The 21,464-nt window shown below is 47.9% G+C and overlaps 1 protein-coding gene across 6 annotated transcripts in view; it reads left to right on the forward strand.

Annotated features, from left to right (window-relative positions):
* Positions 1 to 15,761, forward strand: part of r3hdm2 (R3H domain containing 2) — a 325,172-nt gene extending 309,411 nt beyond the window's left edge. For 5 of the 6 annotated variants that reach the window (XM_072494029.1, XM_072494034.1, XM_072494030.1 and 2 more), the window contains 2 exons: positions 251 to 335; positions 15,063 to 15,761. In XM_072494029.1, coding sequence (XP_072350130.1) covers positions 251 to 335; positions 15,063 to 15,403 — 426 coding nt within the window. In that variant the 3' untranslated portion in view covers positions 15,404 to 15,761. The remainder of the gene's footprint in view (positions 1 to 250; positions 336 to 15,062) is intronic. The other variant, XM_072494033.1, reaches the window with a different exon arrangement.
* The last annotated feature ends 5,703 nt before the right edge of the window (positions 15,762 to 21,464 follow it).

Genomic DNA, 21,464 nt, shown 5'->3' on the forward strand with positions numbered 1-21,464 from the left:
AGGGAACAGTGGAGCCTGGGACATTGAATATATTCAGGGCTGGGTTAGACACGTTTCTGCTTGACGAGGGTTGTGGGGGACAGACAGGAAAGTGGAGTTAAGACCACACTCAGCTCAGCCTCTTATTGCGCTGGGGGGACCAAATGGCTGCCTCCTCTTTCTTATAATTTTCTGACCAGTTCTTTTTTTGAAGGCTGCGATTGAATCCTTCGGTGGTGTCCTCTGATTCTCGGATTTCTTTTATTTAAAGGGTCCATGCAGTACAAAACACACTAAACGAGGAAAGAAGTCAACCCTGAAGTCAGCGTCCACAGACCTTGGCACAGGTGATGTCGGTTAGTATCTGAACCATTGCAGGAATTTTAGAAATGGGATAAACTTTCTGGTCAAAGTTTTCTGTGCTGAGAATGAGACCGATTAAAAGCTGAGGCACTCTTTATGTTGTGTTCTCCACTCATAATTTGGAGCCCTTATTTGAACAGACAAATTTGAATTATCCAATAACTTCAATTAGGCAATGTAAATAATACAACAAACTGACTATTTAAAAAGAAGACATACTGAATAATTTGACTGGAGTTGACATTTATTGAAGAGGAAATTGTTTTTGGTAATTAATGCGTTACTGTACTGTCAGTCAATAGTTTGTAGAAAGCAAATAGTCTATTGGCCAAGACTCACCCCAATAGCACTGCAATTCACGAGACACACTTTCAGCAACGAGGAGGGTTAACCCTGCTGTCTTGCCTCATGAATTATTCCAAACATCATCCTTTCAGTAAAGGATTTAGGAGGCGATTCTCCGGGGCCGCTAGCCCAGGCGGAAATCGCGATGGCCCGTCGAATTAGGCAAAACGGGATTCTTGCCCAGCGTCAAACCTGTTGGGAGTCTTCCAGCCCGATCCGACGGCCCCGATCAGGTTCTCGCCCAGAGCGGGCAACAACATGCTAACTCCTAATTTACATTCATTTAAATGTAATTATTGGGCAGGAAGTCTGATTCATTGGCCCCCTGGGATGCTACTGCTGCTCCCCCCCCCAAGCTGGGAGTCATGCAAGTGTGAATTAATGCAGGTCCTGACACCTTGCCAACCTGGCACCTTGGACTTCGAGGGGCGGGGCAAGGGGGTGGGTACCCTCGCTGCACTTACCTCCAGGGTGCCGAGGAGGGGCCCTTCAAGAGAGGTGGGGGTCGCAGAGGCTTGCGCTGGGCTAGAGGGGCTCAGGTCAGCGTTTTTCCAGGATGGGGGTCATAGAACATACAGTGCAGAAGGAGGCCATTTGGCCCATCAAGTCTGCACCGACCCACTTTTAAACCCTCACTTCCACCTTATCCCCGTAACCCAATAACCCCTCCTAACCTTTTTTGGACACTAAGGGCAATTTAGCACGGCCAATCCACCTAACCTGCACATCTTTGGACTGTGGGAGGAAACCGGAGCACCCGGAGGAAATCCACGCAGACACGGGGAGAAAGTGCAGACTTCACACAGACAGTGACCCAAGCCGGGAATCGAACCTGGGACCCTGGAGCTGTGAAGCCACAGTGCTAACCACTTGTGCTACCGTGCTACCAATGGGGCAGGTCTTCCTTCTGTAGCTTGGAAGATTATTAAGCTGTCAGCATGTCAAGTTGTAGTTAAAAGTCTTCCATCTGTAGCCTTGAAACCCTTTGATGTCTCTCCCACCATGTAAAGTTCAAAGATCTGTTGGCTGAAGGTAAAAGTCTTCCCTCTAATGTGATGGAAGCCTTTGATGTCTCTCCCAGCATGTTAAGTTCATAGATCTGTCAGCTGAAGGTAAAAGTGTTCCCATTGATGTGTTGGAAACCTTTGAAGTGCTTTTTCACAGTCACTTTCATTCCACTTTAACTTTCTCAAGCCTCTGGGCATGCAGAGAAGCGTAAACTATTTGAACTGCGCTGTTTACATTCAATTTCACACTCCATTAACTTTTACAAACCTCTTTTTTAAAAAATTTTTTTTATTCCCCTCCATTTTCACATTTTCTCCCACATTTACATCCATCAACAATAAACAATAATCAGCAAGATATGTCAGTCCCCATAATAACAACAACGATCCCATCTACCCACCAACCCCCAAACCTCAACCCGCATGTTTACATAAACAAATGACAAAAATAAATCCGGGATTACCCGTAGTCACCCTTAATCTTACACAGCTCCCCCCCCCCCACCCCAGGCCTCCAGCTCCTCCCGTCCACTGCCTCTTGTAAAACTCCTTCCCCTACCCTCGGTTCCTTCCCCCCCCCCCAACTTTCCACCCCGGCAAGACCACTCGGACCCTGCCAGGCTCCGATGGCCGCAGCCCCTCCCCCCACCTCACTCCCGTTCACTGGCCGGCTTAAACCGACCAGCGTGGAGGCCCCCGCCCGGGTCCCTTTCCCCCCTGCCCGGCCCCAGGAAAGCCCAAAGATCCCCTTTTAGCACACAAACCCCGCATATCCACCTACACCCCAAAGAACTCTCATTTCGAGTGAAAGTCCCGTCCCTTCCCTTGTCCAAATATATACAACATTGGCTCCTTTAATCTCTACACCCGCGCGCAGTGATACAAAAAAGAAGAAATTACAGTCATGAGGTTACATCGGCACATGGCCATTCCTCAGTTTGTCAGTTCTGCCACAATCCTTCTGCTTTCGCAAACTCCTCCGCTGCTTCCGCCGTTCCAAAATAAAAGTCCCTGAGCTTGTAAGTCACCCTCAGCTTCGCTGGATATACAATGCCGCACCGCACCTTGCTAATGTACAGTGCCCTCTTCACCCGGTTGAAGGCAGCCCGCCTCCTCGCCAGCTCCACCGTAAAGTCCTGGTATACACGGATACCAGCCCCAGCCCACTGCACCACCCGCTTCTGCTTGGCCCAGCTCAGGACCTTCTCCTTCACACTGTACCTACGGAAGCACAGTGTCACTGCCCTTGGCGGCTCACTCGCCTTTGGTACAGGCCTCCATGACCGATGTGCCCGATCCAGTTCATATCGGGAGGGGTCCTCCCCCTCCCCCAGTAGTTTTACCAGCATCGCGGCAAAGTACTCAGTCGGCTTCGGTCCTTCAACTCCTTCGGGCAGCCCCACAATCCTCAAGTTCTGTCGCCTGGATCTGTTTTCCAGGTCTTCCATTTTTCCTCGCAGATCCTTGTTAGTATCCATCACCTTCCGCATCTCTTTCCCCATCGAGGTAAGTTGATCACCGTGCTGCAATAACGTCTCCTCCACTTCCTTCAGCGCCTCCCCTTGTTCTCGCACCTCCGCCACTGCGCTCGCCACCGCCGTCATCACCGGGGAAACCGCCTCCTCCACCAGCGCACTCAAAACCTCCCTCATCTCCTTCCTCACCGTCTCCATGCATTTCGCAATCTGCGCCAACTGCTTTTCTAATTCCGCAGCCATCACCTTGGTTATTTCTTCAGCCGTAAGCAGTGCGGCCTTCCCTGGTGCTCCAGCCTCCATTTTCCTTGGTGACCCCGCGGTGACCTTTCCACTCCCCGACGGACCTCCATCTGGTTTTTTTTTCGGCCGTTTTTCTGCTCACCCTCGACATTTTTCTTTGTTTTTTTTTCCCTCCTGTGTCTTCTCAGTGCCTCCTCCGTGCCTTCTCCCTTCTTCTGCCGCCTCCGCGGACCCTGGGACCGGGCTTAAAGCCCCGAAATTGCCGTTCCCGAGCGGGGGCTCTCCATTGTGCGGCCGCCTCCCGCCCGCCGTCACCGGAAGTCAACTTTTACAAACCTCTTGATTGACAGTTCCAGGCTATTTCAAATGGGCAGTGGCTTTGTTTGTTTTTATAGCTCTTCACGATCTATTAACTCTCAAGTGCTTCCTCTTTTGAATACGTGTTCTTTCGAACCACAGTTCTTTTTAAAGAAGTTGTCTCTTCCTTCTGAAGAATTTCCTAGAAAGAGCAGGTGCAGGGACAGCACTCAGGTAGAGCACCTGACCTTTCGAGGAATCTCATTCAGCCCATCGACCCTCCGAAAGAGCACCCTACCTCGGCCCACTCCCCCGCCCTATCCATGTAACCCCGCACATCTTTGGACACTACGGGGCAATTGATCATGGCCAATTCACCTAACCTGCACATCTTTGGACTGTGGGAGGAAACCGGAGCACCCGGAGGAAACCCACGCAGACACACAGAATGTGCAAACTTCACACAGACAGTTACCCGAGGCCGGAATTGAATCCGGGTCTCTGGCGCTGTGCGGCAGCAGTGCTAACCACTGTGCCACCTTGTGTGGGTTACTCTCATGACAGTAAATTTGCTTAGTAACAAAACCAGATTGGTACAATGAATAATTCACACCAGCGAGAGCCTTTTGAGATGTTCTGTGCCTGTGACAATCTGGATGCAAATTTGTGGACTGTTTTTTATTTTTGCAATAGAATGACATTTGTCCAGTATGCGGTTTCCATCAACATGCACAAATGATGTTTGCTCTTTGTGCAGTTCTACACATTGGAAATTTGAATTCAAGGGAACTCTTCAAACATTGTCAATCCAGTCTATTTGAATCAGCTGATTGTTTCATTGGAGTAGCAGAGTCAAAAGGACTGTGTGGGATTTCCCGCTCCAGGACATTCTCACCCGTGGTCAGCGGACCTGTGACATGACGGTCAGATTTACTGTCCCAGCCGTGGCGGCTCCCACAGCGGACGGGACCAGAGGAGTTAGTTCAGTTGCTATTTTGTGGCACAGCAGAATCGGCATTCGTTACAGGTTAAATCTGAACAAACACATTTAAACCTGGAGCAGCAGAGCAAGTGTAATAACCTGCTCATTGATATTGCCTAGTGTTAAATGACAGGATAAAGTTATTTGATTATTCTCCTACCCCATTGCTAGGCGATCTACAATTGAGAATGTAATGGGATAAGATCTACATATTAGGAATAGAGTTATCATACAAAGTTCTGAATTTTAGATGGTTCAAAGCAGATAATACTGGTTATATTTTATTTTTAAAACAGTTGATTAAAGCTGATGTACATCAACCGCACATGTATTGCCTTGCATGACATCTTTCAGTCCAAGCACAGATAGGAGTGCAAAGACTCAGGGAAGCAAAGAAAGGCCCCTCATTCAGTCGGCCTACTTCTCAAACTGACTCACATGGATTAACATAGAATTTACAGTGCAGAAGAGGCCATTCGGCCCATCGAGTCTGTACCAGCTCTTGGAAAGAGCACCCTACCCAAGGTCAACACCTCCACCCGATCCCCATAACCCAGTAACTCCACCCAACACTAAGGGCAATTTAGGACACTAAGGGCAACATCATGGCCAATCCACCTAACCTGCACATCTTTGGACTGTGGGAGGAAACCGGAGCACCCGGAGGAAACCCACGCACACACGGGGAGAACGTGCAGACTCCGCACTGACAGTGACCCAGCAGGGATTCGAACCTGGGACCCTGGAGCTGTGAAGCAATTGTGCTAATCACTATGCTACCGTGCTGCCCCTTACACTTGAGTTTGTCTGACAGACTTGCATCTGTGTGCATGACGAGCAAAATGCACATTCCCTACCTGGGACCTATCGAAGGGGTCGTCATACCTGTCTGCTCCGCTCTTGCAAGAGGTACCTCCAATATCAAGACAATAGGCGGGATTCTCCAGTCCCCCGGTCGCGTGTTTCTCGGCCGCGCACTGCTACTCTACCTTCCCACCGCTGGTCAATGGGATTTCCCATTGAAGCCACCCCATGTGCCGCGGGCGGGAGTGCGCTGCCGACAGGAACGGAGACTCCCAACAAGCGGAGAATTCCAACCAATGTTCAGGATATGCTTGCTCCAGTGGCTGGAATGTTAGACCATAAGCTATAAGAGCCGAATTAGGCCATTTGGCCAATCATTTATTAATAATAATCTTTATTATTGTCACAAGTAGTCTTACATTAACACTGCAATGAAGTTACTGTGAAAATCCCCTCGTCGCCACATTCCGGGGCCTGTTCGGGTCACAGAGGGAGAATTCAGAATGTCCAAATCACCTAACAAGCACGTCTTTCGGGGCTGCTCCGCCATTCAATCATGGCTGATATTTGTCCTCATCCCCATTCTCCTGCCTTCTCCCCGTAACCCCCGATTCTCTTATTAATCAAGAACCTATTTTCTGGCCATTCCCGCCGGTGGGATCTTTCTGTCCCGCTGACCGGGGGAGGGGGGTCCATACAACGGGAAACCCCACTGACAACAGCAGGACCAGTAGATCCTGCTGCCGGCCAATGGCAGGCTGTCTCCACCAACACGTAACATATGGTAGGGGGGGGGAGAGAAATCCCGCCCAGTGAAACAATTCCAATGGTGGGCTGTCTCCACCAACACGTAACATGTGAAAATGAAATGAACTGAAAATCGCTTATTGTCACAAGTAGGCTTCAAATGAAGTTACTGTGAAAAGCCCCTAGTCGCCACATTCCAGCGCCTGTTCGGGGAGGTTGTTACGGGAATCGAACCGTGCTGCTGGCCTGCCTTGGTCTGATTTCAAAGCCAGCGATTTAGCCCTGTGCTAAGCCAGCCCCTGGTAGAGTAACATGTGATGGGGTTGGAGAGGGTGAAGGAAATCCCACCCATTGAAACAATTCCAATGGCCAAAACACTTATACCTTTCCCCCGCCTCCCGGAAGCTGTTCAGTGAAAGGTGCTCCATTTCTCGGCAAAAGGAAATTATTGCTGTATGCTAACGTGTTTCTATGTATCCGATCTAGGGCTAGCAAATCTCAAACATTGCCCTCCGAGTCTCCAAGAATTAAAGATTAGTCTCCTGCAGCAATCTGGGAGAAAATCATTGGACCATTCAAACAAATGTTTATTCTTTCAATGGTTTTCTTTATTAATTCTAAAGGTTGTTAGAGATGGGTCATTTGACTGGATGAGGTGGTTAAAGGGAGAGAGGTTATTGATAGAATACATCCGACTACCCAGGTATGCCAGCATCACAGATGTCAGTCTTCAGCCAATACAATTCACTCCATGTGACATGAAGAAACGGCTGAAGGCACTGTCTATGGGCCCTGACAATATCCCGGCAATAGTCCTGTAGACTGGTGCTCCAGAATTAGCTGCGCTGTTCCAGTGCAAAATTGCCCAACTATGTCCTGTCCACAAAAAGCAGGACAAATCCAACGCAACCAATTACTGCCCCATCAGTTTGCTCTCGATCATGAAGAAAATGATGGAAGGGGTTCTCGCCATTGCGGCATTTACTCAGCAATAACCTGCTCACGGACACTCAGTTTGGTTTCCGCCAGGATCACTCAGCTCCTGACCTCATTACAGCCTTGGTTCAAACATGGACAAGAGAGCTGAATGCCAGAGGTGAGCTGAGAGAGACTGCCCTTGACATCAAGGCAGGATTCAGCAGAGTGTGGCATTAAAGAGCCCGACCAAATCTGGACATAAATGGGAATCGGGGAAACTCTCGGCTGGATGGAGTTATATCTGGCACAAAGAAATAAAGGAAGATGGTTGTGGTGGTTGGAGGTCAATCATCTCAGCTCCAGGACATCACTGCAGGAGTTCCTCAGGGTAGTGTCCTCGGCCCAACCATCTTCAGCTGCTTCATCAATGACCTTGCCTCCATCGTAATGCCAGAAATAGGGTTGTTCACTGATGACTACAATGTTCAGCATATTTTGCAACTCCACAGATAATGAAGCAGTCCATGTCCAAATGCAGCAAGACCTGGACAATATCCAGGCTTGGACAAGTGACAATAATATTCACACGACACAAGTGCCAGACAATGACCATCTCCAAGAGAGAATCTAACCATCTCCTCTTGACATTCAATGGCATTGCCATCACTGAATCCCCACAATCAACATCCTGGGGGTTACCATTGACCACAAACTGAACTGGACCCAGCCACATAAATACTGTGGCTACCAGAGCAGGTCAGAGGCTGGGAATCCTACGGTGAGTAACTCACCTCCTGACCCCCCAAAGCCTGTCCACCATCTACAAGGCACATGTCCCCTAGTAATTGACTCTTCCACGCTGCAAAAAGGTATCTGACTCTGTCCATTCTCCTCAGAATTTTATAAACTTCTATCAGGTCGCCCCTCAACCTCCATCATTCTAGTGAGAACAAACCAAGTTTATCCAACCTCTCCTCCTAGCTAATAGACCAGACCAGGCAACATCTTGCTAAACCTCTTCTGTACCCTCTCCAAGGCCTAAACATCCTTCTGGTAGTGAATACACATTGATTATGCTGGTCCACTGGAGGGTCACATGTTTTTTTTGTTTTAAAAAAAAAAATAAAAAAATTTAGAGTACCCAATTCATTTTTTCCAATTGAGGGGCAATTTAGCGTGGCCAATCCACCTAACCTGCACATCTTTGGATTGTGGGGGTGAGACCCACGCAGATACGGGGAGAATGTGCAAACTCCACAAGGAGAGTGACCCAGAGCCGGGATCGAACCTGGGACCTCGGCGCCGTGAGGCAACAGGGCTAACTCACTGCGCCACTGTGCTGCTCCGGAGGGTCACATGTTCTCAATGATTGTGCACACCCACTCAAAATGGCCAGAAACCGCGTTAATGCAATCAGCGACAACTGAGCAGACCATTGAGAAACTAGACAAAGTATTCGCAAGATTTAGCACACTGGAGCAGATTGTCAGTAATAATGGTTTGCAGTTTGCTTTGAAGGAGTTTGAGGACGACTCGAAAGGGAACAGTATACACCACATCAAGTCAGCACCATGCAAGGGTACCTCCTTTGTGTCCTATTTATTCCCTTATCGCCCCTTTCTTTTATTTTTGCTGTAAAACTTTGATCCATGGATGATTAATGGACCCGTGACTTTAAAATGCAGCCTATATCTTTTAAGACAGAGCAGCTTGTAGGAGGCCTGTGCCTTTAAATTCAAGCAGAGGATTGCAGCAGCCGGAGACATCAGTGATGACTTGGATTGTGGTGTTGGGCCCAGGAGGCTGTGCCCCACCCGGTAACCGGTGTTGATTGGATCGTACTTCACTGGAATGTTTCTCAGAGCCACGAGGTTCCATTGTAGTTTCACTTTCAATTCTGCAGGCTGGACGGAGGAATCTGACAATCTTTATAGCCACAAGTAGGCTTACATTAACGCTGCAATGAAGTTACTGTGAAAAGCCCCTAGTCGCCACATTCCGGCACCTGTTCGGGTACACAGAGGGAGAATTCAAAATGTCCAAATCACCTAACAAGCGCATCGTTCGAGACTTGTGGGAGGAAACCAGAGCACCCGGAGGAAACCCACGCAGACACGGGGAGAACGTGCAGACAGTGACCCAGGCCGTTCCTTCATTGTCCCTGGAGCAAAATCCTGGAATTCACTCCCTAACAGCACAGTGGGTGTACCTACACCTATTGGACTTCAAGAAGTCAGCTTATCACCACCTACTAGAGGGCAATTATAGAATTTACAGTGCAGAAGGAGACCATTCGGCCCATCGAGTCTACACCTGCCCTTGAAAGAGCACCCTACTTAAACCCATGCCTCCACCCTACCCCCGTAACCCAGTAACCCCACCGAACCTTTTTGGACACTAAGGGGAAATTTAGCGTGGCCAATCCACCTAACCCTGCACATCTAAGGGCAGCACGGTAGCATTGGGGATAGCACAATTGTTTCACAGCTCCAGGGTCCCAGGTTCGATTCCGGCTTGGGTCACTGTCTGTGCGGAGTCTGCACATCCTCCCTGTGTGTGCGTGGGTTTCCTCCGGGTGCTCCGGTTTCCTCCCACAGTCCAAAGATGTGCAGGTTAGATGGATTGGCCGTAATAAATTGCCCTTAGTGTCCAAAATTGCCCTTAGTATTGGGTGGGGTTACTGGGTTATGGGGATAGGGTGGAGGTGTTGACCTTGGGTAGGGTGCTCTTTCCAAGAGCCGGTGCAGACTCGATGGGCCGACTGGCCTCCTTCTGCACTGTAAATTCTATGATAATCTATGATAATCTTTGGACTGTGGGAGGAAACCCACACATGTTGAATCCCAAATTTCTTTCTCCGTCAGTCTGGCCTCAATAAAAGTCGAGATGGATTTGCACGTAAAAAGAAGTTATTTTATTCAGCTTGCAAGCTACCTAGTCCACAGTGATACAGACAACATGTTGCTGTCTGCAGTCCCGGGAACTAAGTGAAGGTCCCAGACAAAGAGATCAGTACTGATACATTCAAATGGCATCAAGTTTCACATACTCGACACCCATAGGTCATCCTATGTCCCTCCTGACTTGTTTGATCTATTCTGATTGGCTCACTTCCAATCCCTTTCTCCGGCCCCTATCAATGCAGCATCACTCTCATAGACACACCTCTTTCTGCTTTTTCCATGCGGTCTCAAATCCCTTTGTCTCTACCTGCCAGAATCAAAGTGGCTTATTTCTACATTACATTAACTAATATCTCTAAAGTAACTATTTTATATCACATTCGTCACACAGACACGGGGATAATGTGCAGACTCCGCACAGACAGTCACCCGAGGCTGGAATTGAACCCGGGTCCCTGGAACTGTGAGGCAGCAGTGCTAACCACTGCCACCGTGTCGCCCGCCCATTAGGGATGGACAATAAAAACTGGCCTTATTATTGGCTCCCATGGTCCAAGAACAAATGTGCATAAAAGCTATTTTCACAATTAATACCTTAATGACCTATTGACAAGTTAGTGAATGAGCAGGGTATCCTCTGAGATAACACATTCAATTTCTTGACATGGAAAACTTCTCAGTTTTGACTTGCAGAGTTTGTAAATGCAGGCTATTGCTGTAGGTGATATGTATCTGATTTTGCATTCTGATCTCACCGACAGTCCTGGGGGCATAATTAAAGTTCCAGCAAAAAGATTTTTCCCTGTTTTATTTACGACATTTGGAAGTAGTGTAATTTTCGCCATGCAGGTGATCATGAAGCCCAAATCACACTTTTTTACGAAGCAACTTTGGAAGGTCCCACTCCTGTGGTGCGAAGACACGAGGCTAATTGGTATTGGAAGAACGGTTAGCCAAGTGTGTTATTGATATGTACTGCTACAATTTTGTGGATGAAGCCCGGGAGCAGGTTAAAGGTCATTCCGCCCTTTCCATGACACTATTCTGGGAAATTCGGTTCATGTTCTAGTTGATGGTATTTGTAGAGCTGCCACATTCACATTAATCCTCATATATTTATGAATCGTGCCTATTTCCAGTTGTGTGTTGTGTACAACAATGGACCAGAATTTGCTGGCAGAATAAGGGCGAGTTGAACTCACTTGCCATGATTAATGTGTAAATAATCCAGCCAGTTGTGGCAAGGAAGTTGCGAATTGCCTCAAATTGCATCGCTCAACAGTGCTTTCTGCAAAAATGGCAGTTCACCATCGACCTCCATGAGGCTTTCGAGGAGTTTTACATTTACATTGTTTCATTAAATCTTGTGCTGAAAATCAAGGCCGCTAATAACCCTTTAAGGTATCTTGTAATTGTGATTCCAAAAGGAAACAATTAAAACTGAAGTTTCATCCACACAATAAATTGTTTCTGAAGGTTTACAAAATGTGAAATGTTATTTTTTCGTTTCTTTACCTCTCTTTTCTGTCTTTCTCTTAACGCAATCATTCTTCCCTTCTCTTTAACTTTTTGCCCCTAGTTTGGCTCCATAATTCACCCAATTCCTTGTCGGTCATTCCTCTGTTTAATTCTCTGTCCTTAAATTAAATTGGTTACGGAGACGGACTGCAGTTCCGATCATTTAGAACGTCCCAGGTGCTCTGTTGATCTTTTTTTTAATTGGTTTACGGATGTGGGCGTCGCTGGTTGGGCCAGCATTTATTGCCCATCCTTAGTTGCCCTTGAGAAGGTGGTGGCGAGCTGCTGCCTTCAACCACTGCAGTCCCTGAGGTGTAGGTACACCCACAGTGCTGTTAGGGAGGGAGTTCCAGGATTTTGACCCAGTGACCGTGAAGGAACGGCCGATTATATTTACAAATCAGGATGGTGAGTGACTTAAGGGGAGCCTCCAGGTGGTGGGGTTCCCAGGTATCTGCTGCCTTGGTCCTTCTAGATGGTCGTGGGTTTGGAAGGTTAGCTTCTGGCTGCTGTTGAGTAAAGAGTCAAGAGTTCTGCTCCTTCTCACAGACACCTTTACTTTCCTTGAACACGCTCTGTACAAAACTCTATCAGCACATCACATGCCACAAGAGCCACCTGTGACCCCTTCACATATCAGTGTCAACTATTGGATACTTAACATCAATGAGACATCTAATTGGAATGTCTCTTAACCCATTCCTTAACATGAAAGGTGCTGCCTAAGGGACCTTGGTGAGTTGCTGCAGTGCATCTTGTAGATGGTACACACGGCTGTCACTGTGTGTTGGTGGTGGAGGGAGTGAACGTTTGTGGATGGGGTACCAATCAAGCGGGGCTGCTTTGTCCTGGATGGTGTTGAGCTTCTTGAGTGTTGTTGGAGCTGCACACATCCAGGCAAGTGGGGAGCATTCCATCACACTCCTGACTTGTGCCTTGTAGATGGTGGACAGGCTTTGGGGGGTCAGGAGGTGAGTTACTCACCGTAGGATTCCCAGCCTCTGACCTGCTCTGGTAGCCACAGTATTTATATGACTAGCCCAGTTCAGTTTCTGATTAATGGTAACCCCTCCAGGACATTGGTCTCTATGTTATAGCTGTCACTTCCAGCAATGGGCAGGATAAACTTTTTAAGCTGAAAGGGTAAAGGAGGAAAAATGATCAAACGTGGCATGGTGCCGCACTCGACATTCTGGGCCCAAATCCTTGGAAGATTTGTCTTGGCAGCTGTCTCCTCTGATGAGATATCCCCTACACTGAATTGATAATTCTTTGTTTGTTCTCCTGGTGTGTGGAGGACACTCATTTTGCCTGCCTGATCTTATTAAACTGTTTGTGTATGGCAGTCTGTTACATCTACTTCTGCCACTTTATTCGAAAGAATTGGAGTGCATATTTAAAATGAGGACCTGTGCAGATTTGCTGACTAAAGTTACATGGCTATAGGAATCTGGAAGGAACAGTCAATGCTGCCTAACTTTCCACTGTTTGGATAACTTTTATTTTGGAGAGTGCGCTGTATCTCAAGAAATTACCATATTAAGGGTCAGTAACCTACCATTAATATCTATTCAGCAGTAAGTTGTTCCCAATTGTGACAAATGACTGATTTGGCATTGGCTTATCCGCGAAGCCTTGTGACTTGATCAGTTAGCCAACTTATTTTGGTGAAGAGGGAAGACTGGAGACATGAGAGTGTCAGGAGGAAGTTATTGTTCTCTGAAGCTCTTTGGTTTATAATCTGTCAGCCCCTTCAGCCACAACTCCTAATCCGAATCGACCTTCAAATCCATCTTAGTGCCAGCCACTAAGTATTCAAAGAAATATTAATGTTGATATATAAACATAAGTCCTGGAATTTAGACAGGAGATTAGCCGCAATATACGCATGCGTGTGAATGTCTTCTCCGCTCGTTCCAGCAGTGCACTGGAGCGACATCAGTCTGCTGTGGTCTTATACACGTATGTGCTTTTTTCAGTTTTTTGTGTAACTATTAATGCTGTAGGTTATGTCGTACGGTTGGTATTGGGCAGGTGGAACTGTTGAGGTACAGTCGCTTCAGCTTCTCCCACTAAAGTTGATGTGCAGCACACACAAATGGGATTGATTTTCAACAAAAACACAAAATGCTGGACAATCTCAGCAGCTCTGACAGCAACTGTGGAGAGAGAAGGGAGCGAACGTTTCGAGTCTGGATGACTCTCGGTCAAAGCTGGGATTTCCAACTGTTGACTTGTCATGCAGAAGGTATTTTCCCCTTGCTCGAAAGATGTGCGGCCCTTTTATAATTGTGCAACTTCCATCCACAGGGAAGGTTCTGTTCAGCATCTCGACGGTGCTCTGTGTTTTCAATGACTATTTACAGTGTGTGCTGTTTTGCGATTTGTGGCACTTGTTTAATGGAAGAATAAATGTTGTGTTTGCAAGTTCAGCTTGTGTGATAACAAGTTGGGTTCTGATATTCTCATCAAACAAATAGGGGTGCCCCTGTGACTGATTATACACAGATCTCAATTCCGCCAGCTTCATCCTTGATCTTTTTGTTGTGAATAAGATGTGGACAGTGACCATCTGACCTCGTCGCGCCCGAGTCGGGACGCGATGAGGCAGTTTAACAGCCTTGTTACGCCTCGCGAGATCTCATTAGATCCCACAATGGGCGGGATCCAGATTTTCATATCCAAGTGTGCAGTCAGGCTTACTTGAATATGTTTGTGCCGGAGTAACCCAAGACGCGGGATCTATCGCCAGCGCCTCGGAGATCCCGAGCGAGCACCATTTAGCACTGGTCTCCACCAACATGGACCTGGCGTACTGGCAATTGTGGATTCTCCCAAGTGATCGGGAGCCCCTAGGTTGTCGGGCTCCGGGCAGGGTGGTACCCTGGTGCCCCCTGTGCCACCGTGGCACTGCCACCTGGGCACCCTAGCAATGCCACTTGGGTGCCAGGCTGGCACTGCCAAACTTTCAGGGGCACAGCCAGGGTACCAGGCTGGCAGTGCCAAGATGCCACGGTGGCATCCTGCCCACGCTGGGGATCGGGTCCAGGGCTGCCCTGCCCTTCTGAGATGGGGTGCAGGGGTCCCAAGGACCCCCTCATTGTTAAGTTGGGGCGTTTGGGGTGGGGGGGAATCTGGAGGCTGGTGGGGGGTTTCCGAGATGGAGGCGCCATTTGATTTCTCCTGCACTGGTGAGCCGAGCTTGTTGCTGCAGGAAATGGGACTCTGCGGCCTCGGAGGGGCGCTCCTCACCAAGGCTCAGAAATGAAGCAGAGTCCCGTTTAATAGCGGGGTCATGTTCAGTGCTGCCAGCGCCCGTGCTGTTTTCAAATTGAGCCCAGCTACAGGACAATAAAACGGAGCTGGATTCTCATTGATCGGTGTATGAATGTAGCTTCTGTTTAACACACTGGTGAGCAGTGACTGGTTGAAATTTATGTCTCTTGGAACGACTGAGCATGTTTTGCCTTCTTTGTTGCAGTTGTTGGACGAATCTTGGAGGTCACGGATCTTCCTGAGGGAATCACTCGCACTGAGGCAGACAAACTTTTCAGTCAACTTTCAATGTCTGGTGCCAAAATCCAGTGGCTTAAAGACTCTCAGCAACGCAGCAGTGGCTCTGGGGACTGTAACAGAGCAACAGAGAACTCAAAGAATGCCGGTGACCTAGCTGTACTTTATACTATTGTTGCCATCTTCCCATCGACTACGGCAGCTCAAAATGCAACGATCAGACTGAATAATTCAACAAACAGGTTTAAACTGCGAACAGCCAAGAGGAGCTATGATCTTCGCATTCTAGAAAGAGCCAGTTCCCAGTAGCCAATGGATATTTGAAAAGCCCCTTTTTCTTCTCTCATTTGAATGACTGTATTGGCTTTGTTTTAAGTCAACATTGTTCCTGTAGTGTATTGTTTTGTCCAGATATCACTTTAGACATAATTAAGGAAAGTTAGTGATCAGTTGGAAAAAAAAGTTTGTTTTTCCCCTCTCCCCAAACTCCCCTTTTACACAGCCACACAACCCATGTGTATTTTTTCTGTTATAATTGTGCAAAAGTATTAGAAGCTTATTTAAGTGACTCAAAACAGTTGACTGTGTTTGGTCACGACAAATTTTATTTAACCTGTTTTTTTGATTTTAAATACAAAAGTTTGTCTGCCAGTCCAGACTCTCAATATCTTCTTTGTTTTAAGTTGGCTTTTATTTGCAAGATGCTGCTGGTTTAGCCCTTCAAGCAGAGTGATGTGACGTTTTGGAACCTATCAAAGGAATAGCTTCAGGAAGTCGGGCCATGGTTCAACCCTCCAATGTTGGGATGAAGGGAGGGAGCAATGAACGAAAGGCAGGCTCAAAGGACAAGAGGGTGTGAGCTGATATTGAAGACTGGAGCGGGTTGCTGACATAGGGTAGAGCGATGATGAGGAGATGCCGGCGTTGGACTGGGGTGAGCACAGTATGAAGTCTTACAACACCAGGTTAAAGTCCAACAGGTTTAGTTGGAATCACCAGCTTTCGGAGCACTGCTCCTTCCTCAGGTGAGTAGAGAGAGGCTGTGAAAGAATTTGAAAGGTGAAAAATTAAGACATTGAAGAACAAGCTGCCAAAGTAGATGGGCGAGGACAAAGATGATCGGTGGAATTTGGCGTGGCTTAAGACACGATTTAGAGGGTGAAGAATGGGAAGTAAGCAAGATGAGTATAGACTGCAGTATAAAGGTGACCAAATTGGAATTTCAGTGGAGTAATTGGAGCGTTAGTCGGCAATATTGTGCAGTTTATCAGTCCTGTGAGGGGGATAGGATGTGGGATTTGAAACTTAAAACACTGGTTTGAACTGAATGTCAACATTTTGCAAGTCCAGCTGAGTGAAGTGAGAAGCAAGGGAGTGGAATAAATATGAGGGATGTCAACCAGTGTTTCAATCGATGGCTAATCTACTTCGTCGAAGCCCTGACTTATCTGTGACGGATTGAAGTGGGTGTGGGGTTGAAAGAGGTGGTGAAGAGCTGGGGCTCGTAGCAGCATACAGAAAACTGATGCCCCCTCCTGCAGATAAAGTGACTGAGGAGAAACTTCTCGATGAGGAAGGAACCGAGAATAGATCTTTGATTTGCAGAGGTGGAGACGGAGCAGCAGAAAGAGGAACTATCACTGATAGTTATATTTGGACGAATAGGAATGGAACTGCGCACGGGTTAACTCTTGGAACTGAGCAGTAGAACAGGAACGAACTCACTGGCGGAGGAGGTTCCACAATTTCTCAATGATGGAGGAGCCCAGGACATCAGTGCAAAAGAATTTGCACTATCTTCAGCCAGAAGTGCCAAGTGGATGACCCGTCTCGGTCTCCTCCGAAGGTCCCCAGCATTACAGATGTCAGTCTTCAGCCAATTTGATCCACTCTACATGATATCAAGAAACGGCTGAAGGCACTGGACACTGCAACGGTTATGGGTCCTGATATTCTGGCAATAGTCCTGAAGACTTGTGCTCCAGACTTGCCGCACCCCTAGCCAAGCTGTTCCAGAACAGCTACAACACTGGAATCTACCCAGCAATGTGGAAAATTGCCAGATGTGTCCTATACACAAGAAGCAGGACAAATTCAACCCAGCCAATTACCGCCCTATCAGTCTACTCTCCATCATCAGCAAAGTGAGACATCAACAGTGCTATCAAGTGGCACTTACTCAGCAATAACCTGCTCACGGATGCTCAGTTTGGGTTCCACCAGGGTCACTCAGCTGCTGACCTCATTACAGCCTTGATTTAAACATGGGCAAAAGAGCTGAATGCCAGGGGTGAGGTGAGAGTGACTGCGCTCGACATCAAGGCAGCATTTGACCGAGTGTGGCATCAAGGAGCCCCAGCTAAACTGGAGCCAATGGGAATCGGGGAAAACTCTCCGCTGGTTGGAGTCATACCCGGCACAAAGGAAGATGGTTGTGGTGGTTGGAGGTCAATCATCTCAGCTCCAGGACATCACTGCAGGAGTTCCTCAGGGTAGTGTCCTCGGCCCAACCATCATCAGCTGCTTCATCAATGACCTTCCTTCCATCATAAGGTCAGAAGTGAGGATGTTTGCAGATGACTGCACAAAGTTCAGCACCATTCGCGACTCCTCAGATACTGAATCAGTCCCTGTCCCAATGCAGCAAGACCCGGACAATATCCAGGCTTGGGCTGACAAGTGGCAAGTTACATTCACACCACACAAGTGCCCAGCAATGACCATCTCCTACAAGAGAGGACCGAACCACCGACCCTTGACATTCAATGGCATTACCATCGCTGAATCCCCCACAATCAACTTCCTGGGGGTTACCATTGATCAGAAACTGAACTGGACACGGGCGGCATGTGGCGCAGTGGTTAGCACTGGGACTGCGGCACTGAGGACCCGGGTTCGAATCCCGGCCCCGGGTCACTGTCCGGGTGGAGTTTGCACATTCTCCCCGTGTCTGCGTGGGTTTCACCCCCACAACCCAAAGATGTGCAGGGTAGGTGGATTGGCCACGCTAAATTGCGCCTTAATTGGAAAAAAACGATTGGGTACTTTTAAATTTATAAAAAAAGAAACAGAACTGGACTAGCCGTATAAATACCGTGGCAACAAGAGCATGTCAGAGGCAAGTAACTCGCCTCATGACTCCCCAAAGCCTGTCTACCATCTACAAGACACAAGTCAGGACTAACGGAAACTCTCCACTTGCTCCCCCTTCCACAAACAATCAATTCCTCCATCACTGACGCACAGTGGCAGCCGTGTGTACCATCTACAAGATTCACTGCACCAAGGTTCCTTCGACAGCACCTTCCAAACCCACGACCACTACTATTGAGAAGGACAAGAGCAGCAGATACCTGGGAACCCCACCACCTGGAGATTCCCCTCCAAGTCACTCACCATCCTGACTTGGAAATATATTGTCGTTCCCTCACTGTCGCTGGGTCAAAATTCTGGAACTCCCTAACCGCACAGTGGGTGTACCTACACCACACGGACTGCAGCGGCTCAAGAAGGCAGCTCACCCCCACCTTCTCAAGGGGAAACTAGGGAAGGGCAATAAATGCTGGCCTAACACTCCACATCCAGTGGAAACATTTTCAAAAATCAGTCAGATAGGATGATATCCATGACCGAGTCCATCTTAGTGCAGCAAGAGGAAGGTTAGAAGTCAGTTTGGAGTGATTCGCAAAGGCACTATAAATGTTAATACTGGACTCCAATCAGATTGATATATCATTTTGTGTAGAAAACGGGCCATTAATATATAGGATACATACTCCATTAATGCAACTATTGCATCAAAATGAAAAATTGGTTCCATCGCAAGCACAATTTCTCCTGTTAAATGTCAGTGGCTATGCTAACTATATAACTTGTCCGTGTAGTTGACAATGTGCTTACAAAGAAACTTTAGCAGTGCATTTCCTATTGAAACGTACCCACACAGGAGATTTGAGCAGACCTACCAACTCTTGAGTATTTACTTCTTGTTTTATGATGATCTTTATTGTCACAAGTAGGCTTACATTTAAAAAAAAAAAAAAATTTAGAGTACCCAATTAATTTTTTCCAATTAAGGGGTAATTTAGCGTGGCCAATCCACCTACCCTGCACATCTTTGGGTTGTGGGGGCGAAACCCACGCAGACACGGGGAGAATGTGCAAACTCCACACGGACACTGACCCAGAATCGAACCTGGGACCTCGGCGCCGTGAGGCAGCAGGGCCAACCCACTGCGCCACCGTGCTGCCCACAAGTAGGCTTACATTAACGCTGCAATGAAGTTACTGTGAAAAGCCCCTAGTCGCCACATTCCGGCGCCTGTTCGGGTCACAGAGGGAGAATTCAGAATGTCCAATTCAGCTAACAGCACGTCTTTCGGGACTTGTCCGTTTGTAAGTTAATTAAAAGTGTGGGCAGAGTAGCAAAGTTAATGTTTCATGTCCGTGTGATTCTTCAGACAGTCATATTGGACTCTGAATATTAACTGTTTCTCCACAGCCCGCCAGGGTACTATTGACTGAAGTTGCAGTGTCAAGCATTCCACATCGAATGGTCAGAGACCCAGATCAACGTCCCTGCAGAATAGCTCCCAACAGTCCCAACCCTGCCCCTCGCCATTGTTTCCATTTCTCCATCACATCTTCCAGGAGGGACAAAGGAATGGCTTTGAGTGAGTCAGTCCCCCTCTTCACTCCGTTTGCGCTGCTGCGATAAGCCTTGAAATAGAATCTAGAAGCACCAGTGCAGAATCTTCACTTTTTGTAAATGCTTATTGATCCATTTTTCAAAGGATTGAAAAGGAAGCAATGCTGGAACAGGGATAGGAAGTCTTGTTCTAGCTATCTGTGTACATTTCACAGCTCATGTGTGTGTTTTTGCTGATCTTAGCCAAGTGAGAAGGTGACGCTGTTCAATCATCAGCAATGTCGCAGTAGACCCTGACACCACTAGATGGTGCCGTCTGCATAAAGGTTTGTGGAAAACTCATCGTGTATGACCTATTGTCCAAGAAACCGTAAACGATGGCGACCTGAAATTCTCTCCAATGCTGCTGGTGTCGCACTGCTCCAGGAAAATTGGCATCTACTTTCAAATGACTCCTGTTTTATTTTCTATCGTTCAGGAATCTGTACGCTTTGGTTACTTTGATCAATTCTCACTCTCAAATCTCCAAATGCCTGCTGCTGTAGACATATATAGATAATTTGTCATGGGAGTGAGATGGTTTAGGGATCTACAGAAAACATTAAATATATAAGCACAAGACAACAGGATCAAGAGGCCTGTCTACCCCTCGAGCCTGCTCTACCACTCACTGAGATCATGGCTGATTCTCTACTTCAACCGGACATTCCTGCTCTATCCCCGTGTCCCTTCATGTTTTTAATATGTAGAAATTTGTTGAAATGGGACTGGAACATTCTCAGTGACGGAGTCTCTACAACTCTCTGGGATAGAGAATTCCAAAAATTGAACATCGCCCGAGTGAAGACATTCCTCCTCCGCTCTGTCCAAAATGCCCTGCCCCTTATTCGGAGACTGTGGGTTGGACTCCATTTGGAAAACTATAGCCGGAATTCTCTGGCCTTCGGGATTCACTTTTCCCACTGGCAGTGGATCCCTGCCCGCAGGTTTCCCGGCAGCGTGGGATGGTTACAATGGAAAATCCCATTGACAAGCGGCGGAAAGATAGAATCTCACCAGCGAATGGCTCACAGCCAAGAAACATGCGGCTGTGGGAACCGGAGAATCCCGCTCTAAGCATTCCCGCCAGGACTGAATAGCGTGCGATTCACATTCCCGTTGGGAGCGCTGTTTGTTTCGCAATTCAGAACATGCAAATAAGCCAGCACTCTGCCAGCACAAATAATTCCCAGCCCAGCAGGCATTCTAACCACTGGGGCTGGTGATAGGGCCTGAGAGCCTGGCAGCTGGAGCTGTTTCTAAGTGTTCCACTTACCACATACTCACAGCGGACACCAATATGGCTCCCAGAAGACCTGCCCCCAGAGTTTGGGAGTGCGAGGTGGACCCACAGATCCATGCCAGTGAGGAGCAGAGAAACACCCTCCTCCCCAGGCTGGGCCACAGATTCAAGCCTGCCCTCCTGATCAGCTCCTGGGAAGCGCAGGCAGAGGCAGTCAGACCAAACCAGGAGGAGACAGCTGGTGATCCTGAGGGGCGGGGGGTCACTGGTGAGGCCTCTGCCCTGAGAATGGCAGTGCCAGGAAGGGTTCCAAAGGGCGCAGTGCAGGTGTCCTTTGGCGTGAGCTCTGCTGATCCCCAGTTTCCTCTGCAATGGGGCAGCGTTTCTGAGGAGGGCCAACACCGAATGGGCAAGTGAGTGAGGTTGGCCAAGAAATGGAG

Source organism: Scyliorhinus torazame, chromosome X (genome assembly GCF_047496885.1).
Source record: "Scyliorhinus torazame isolate Kashiwa2021f chromosome X, sScyTor2.1, whole genome shotgun sequence".
Taxonomy (NCBI): Eukaryota; Metazoa; Chordata; class Chondrichthyes; order Carcharhiniformes; family Scyliorhinidae; genus Scyliorhinus; species Scyliorhinus torazame.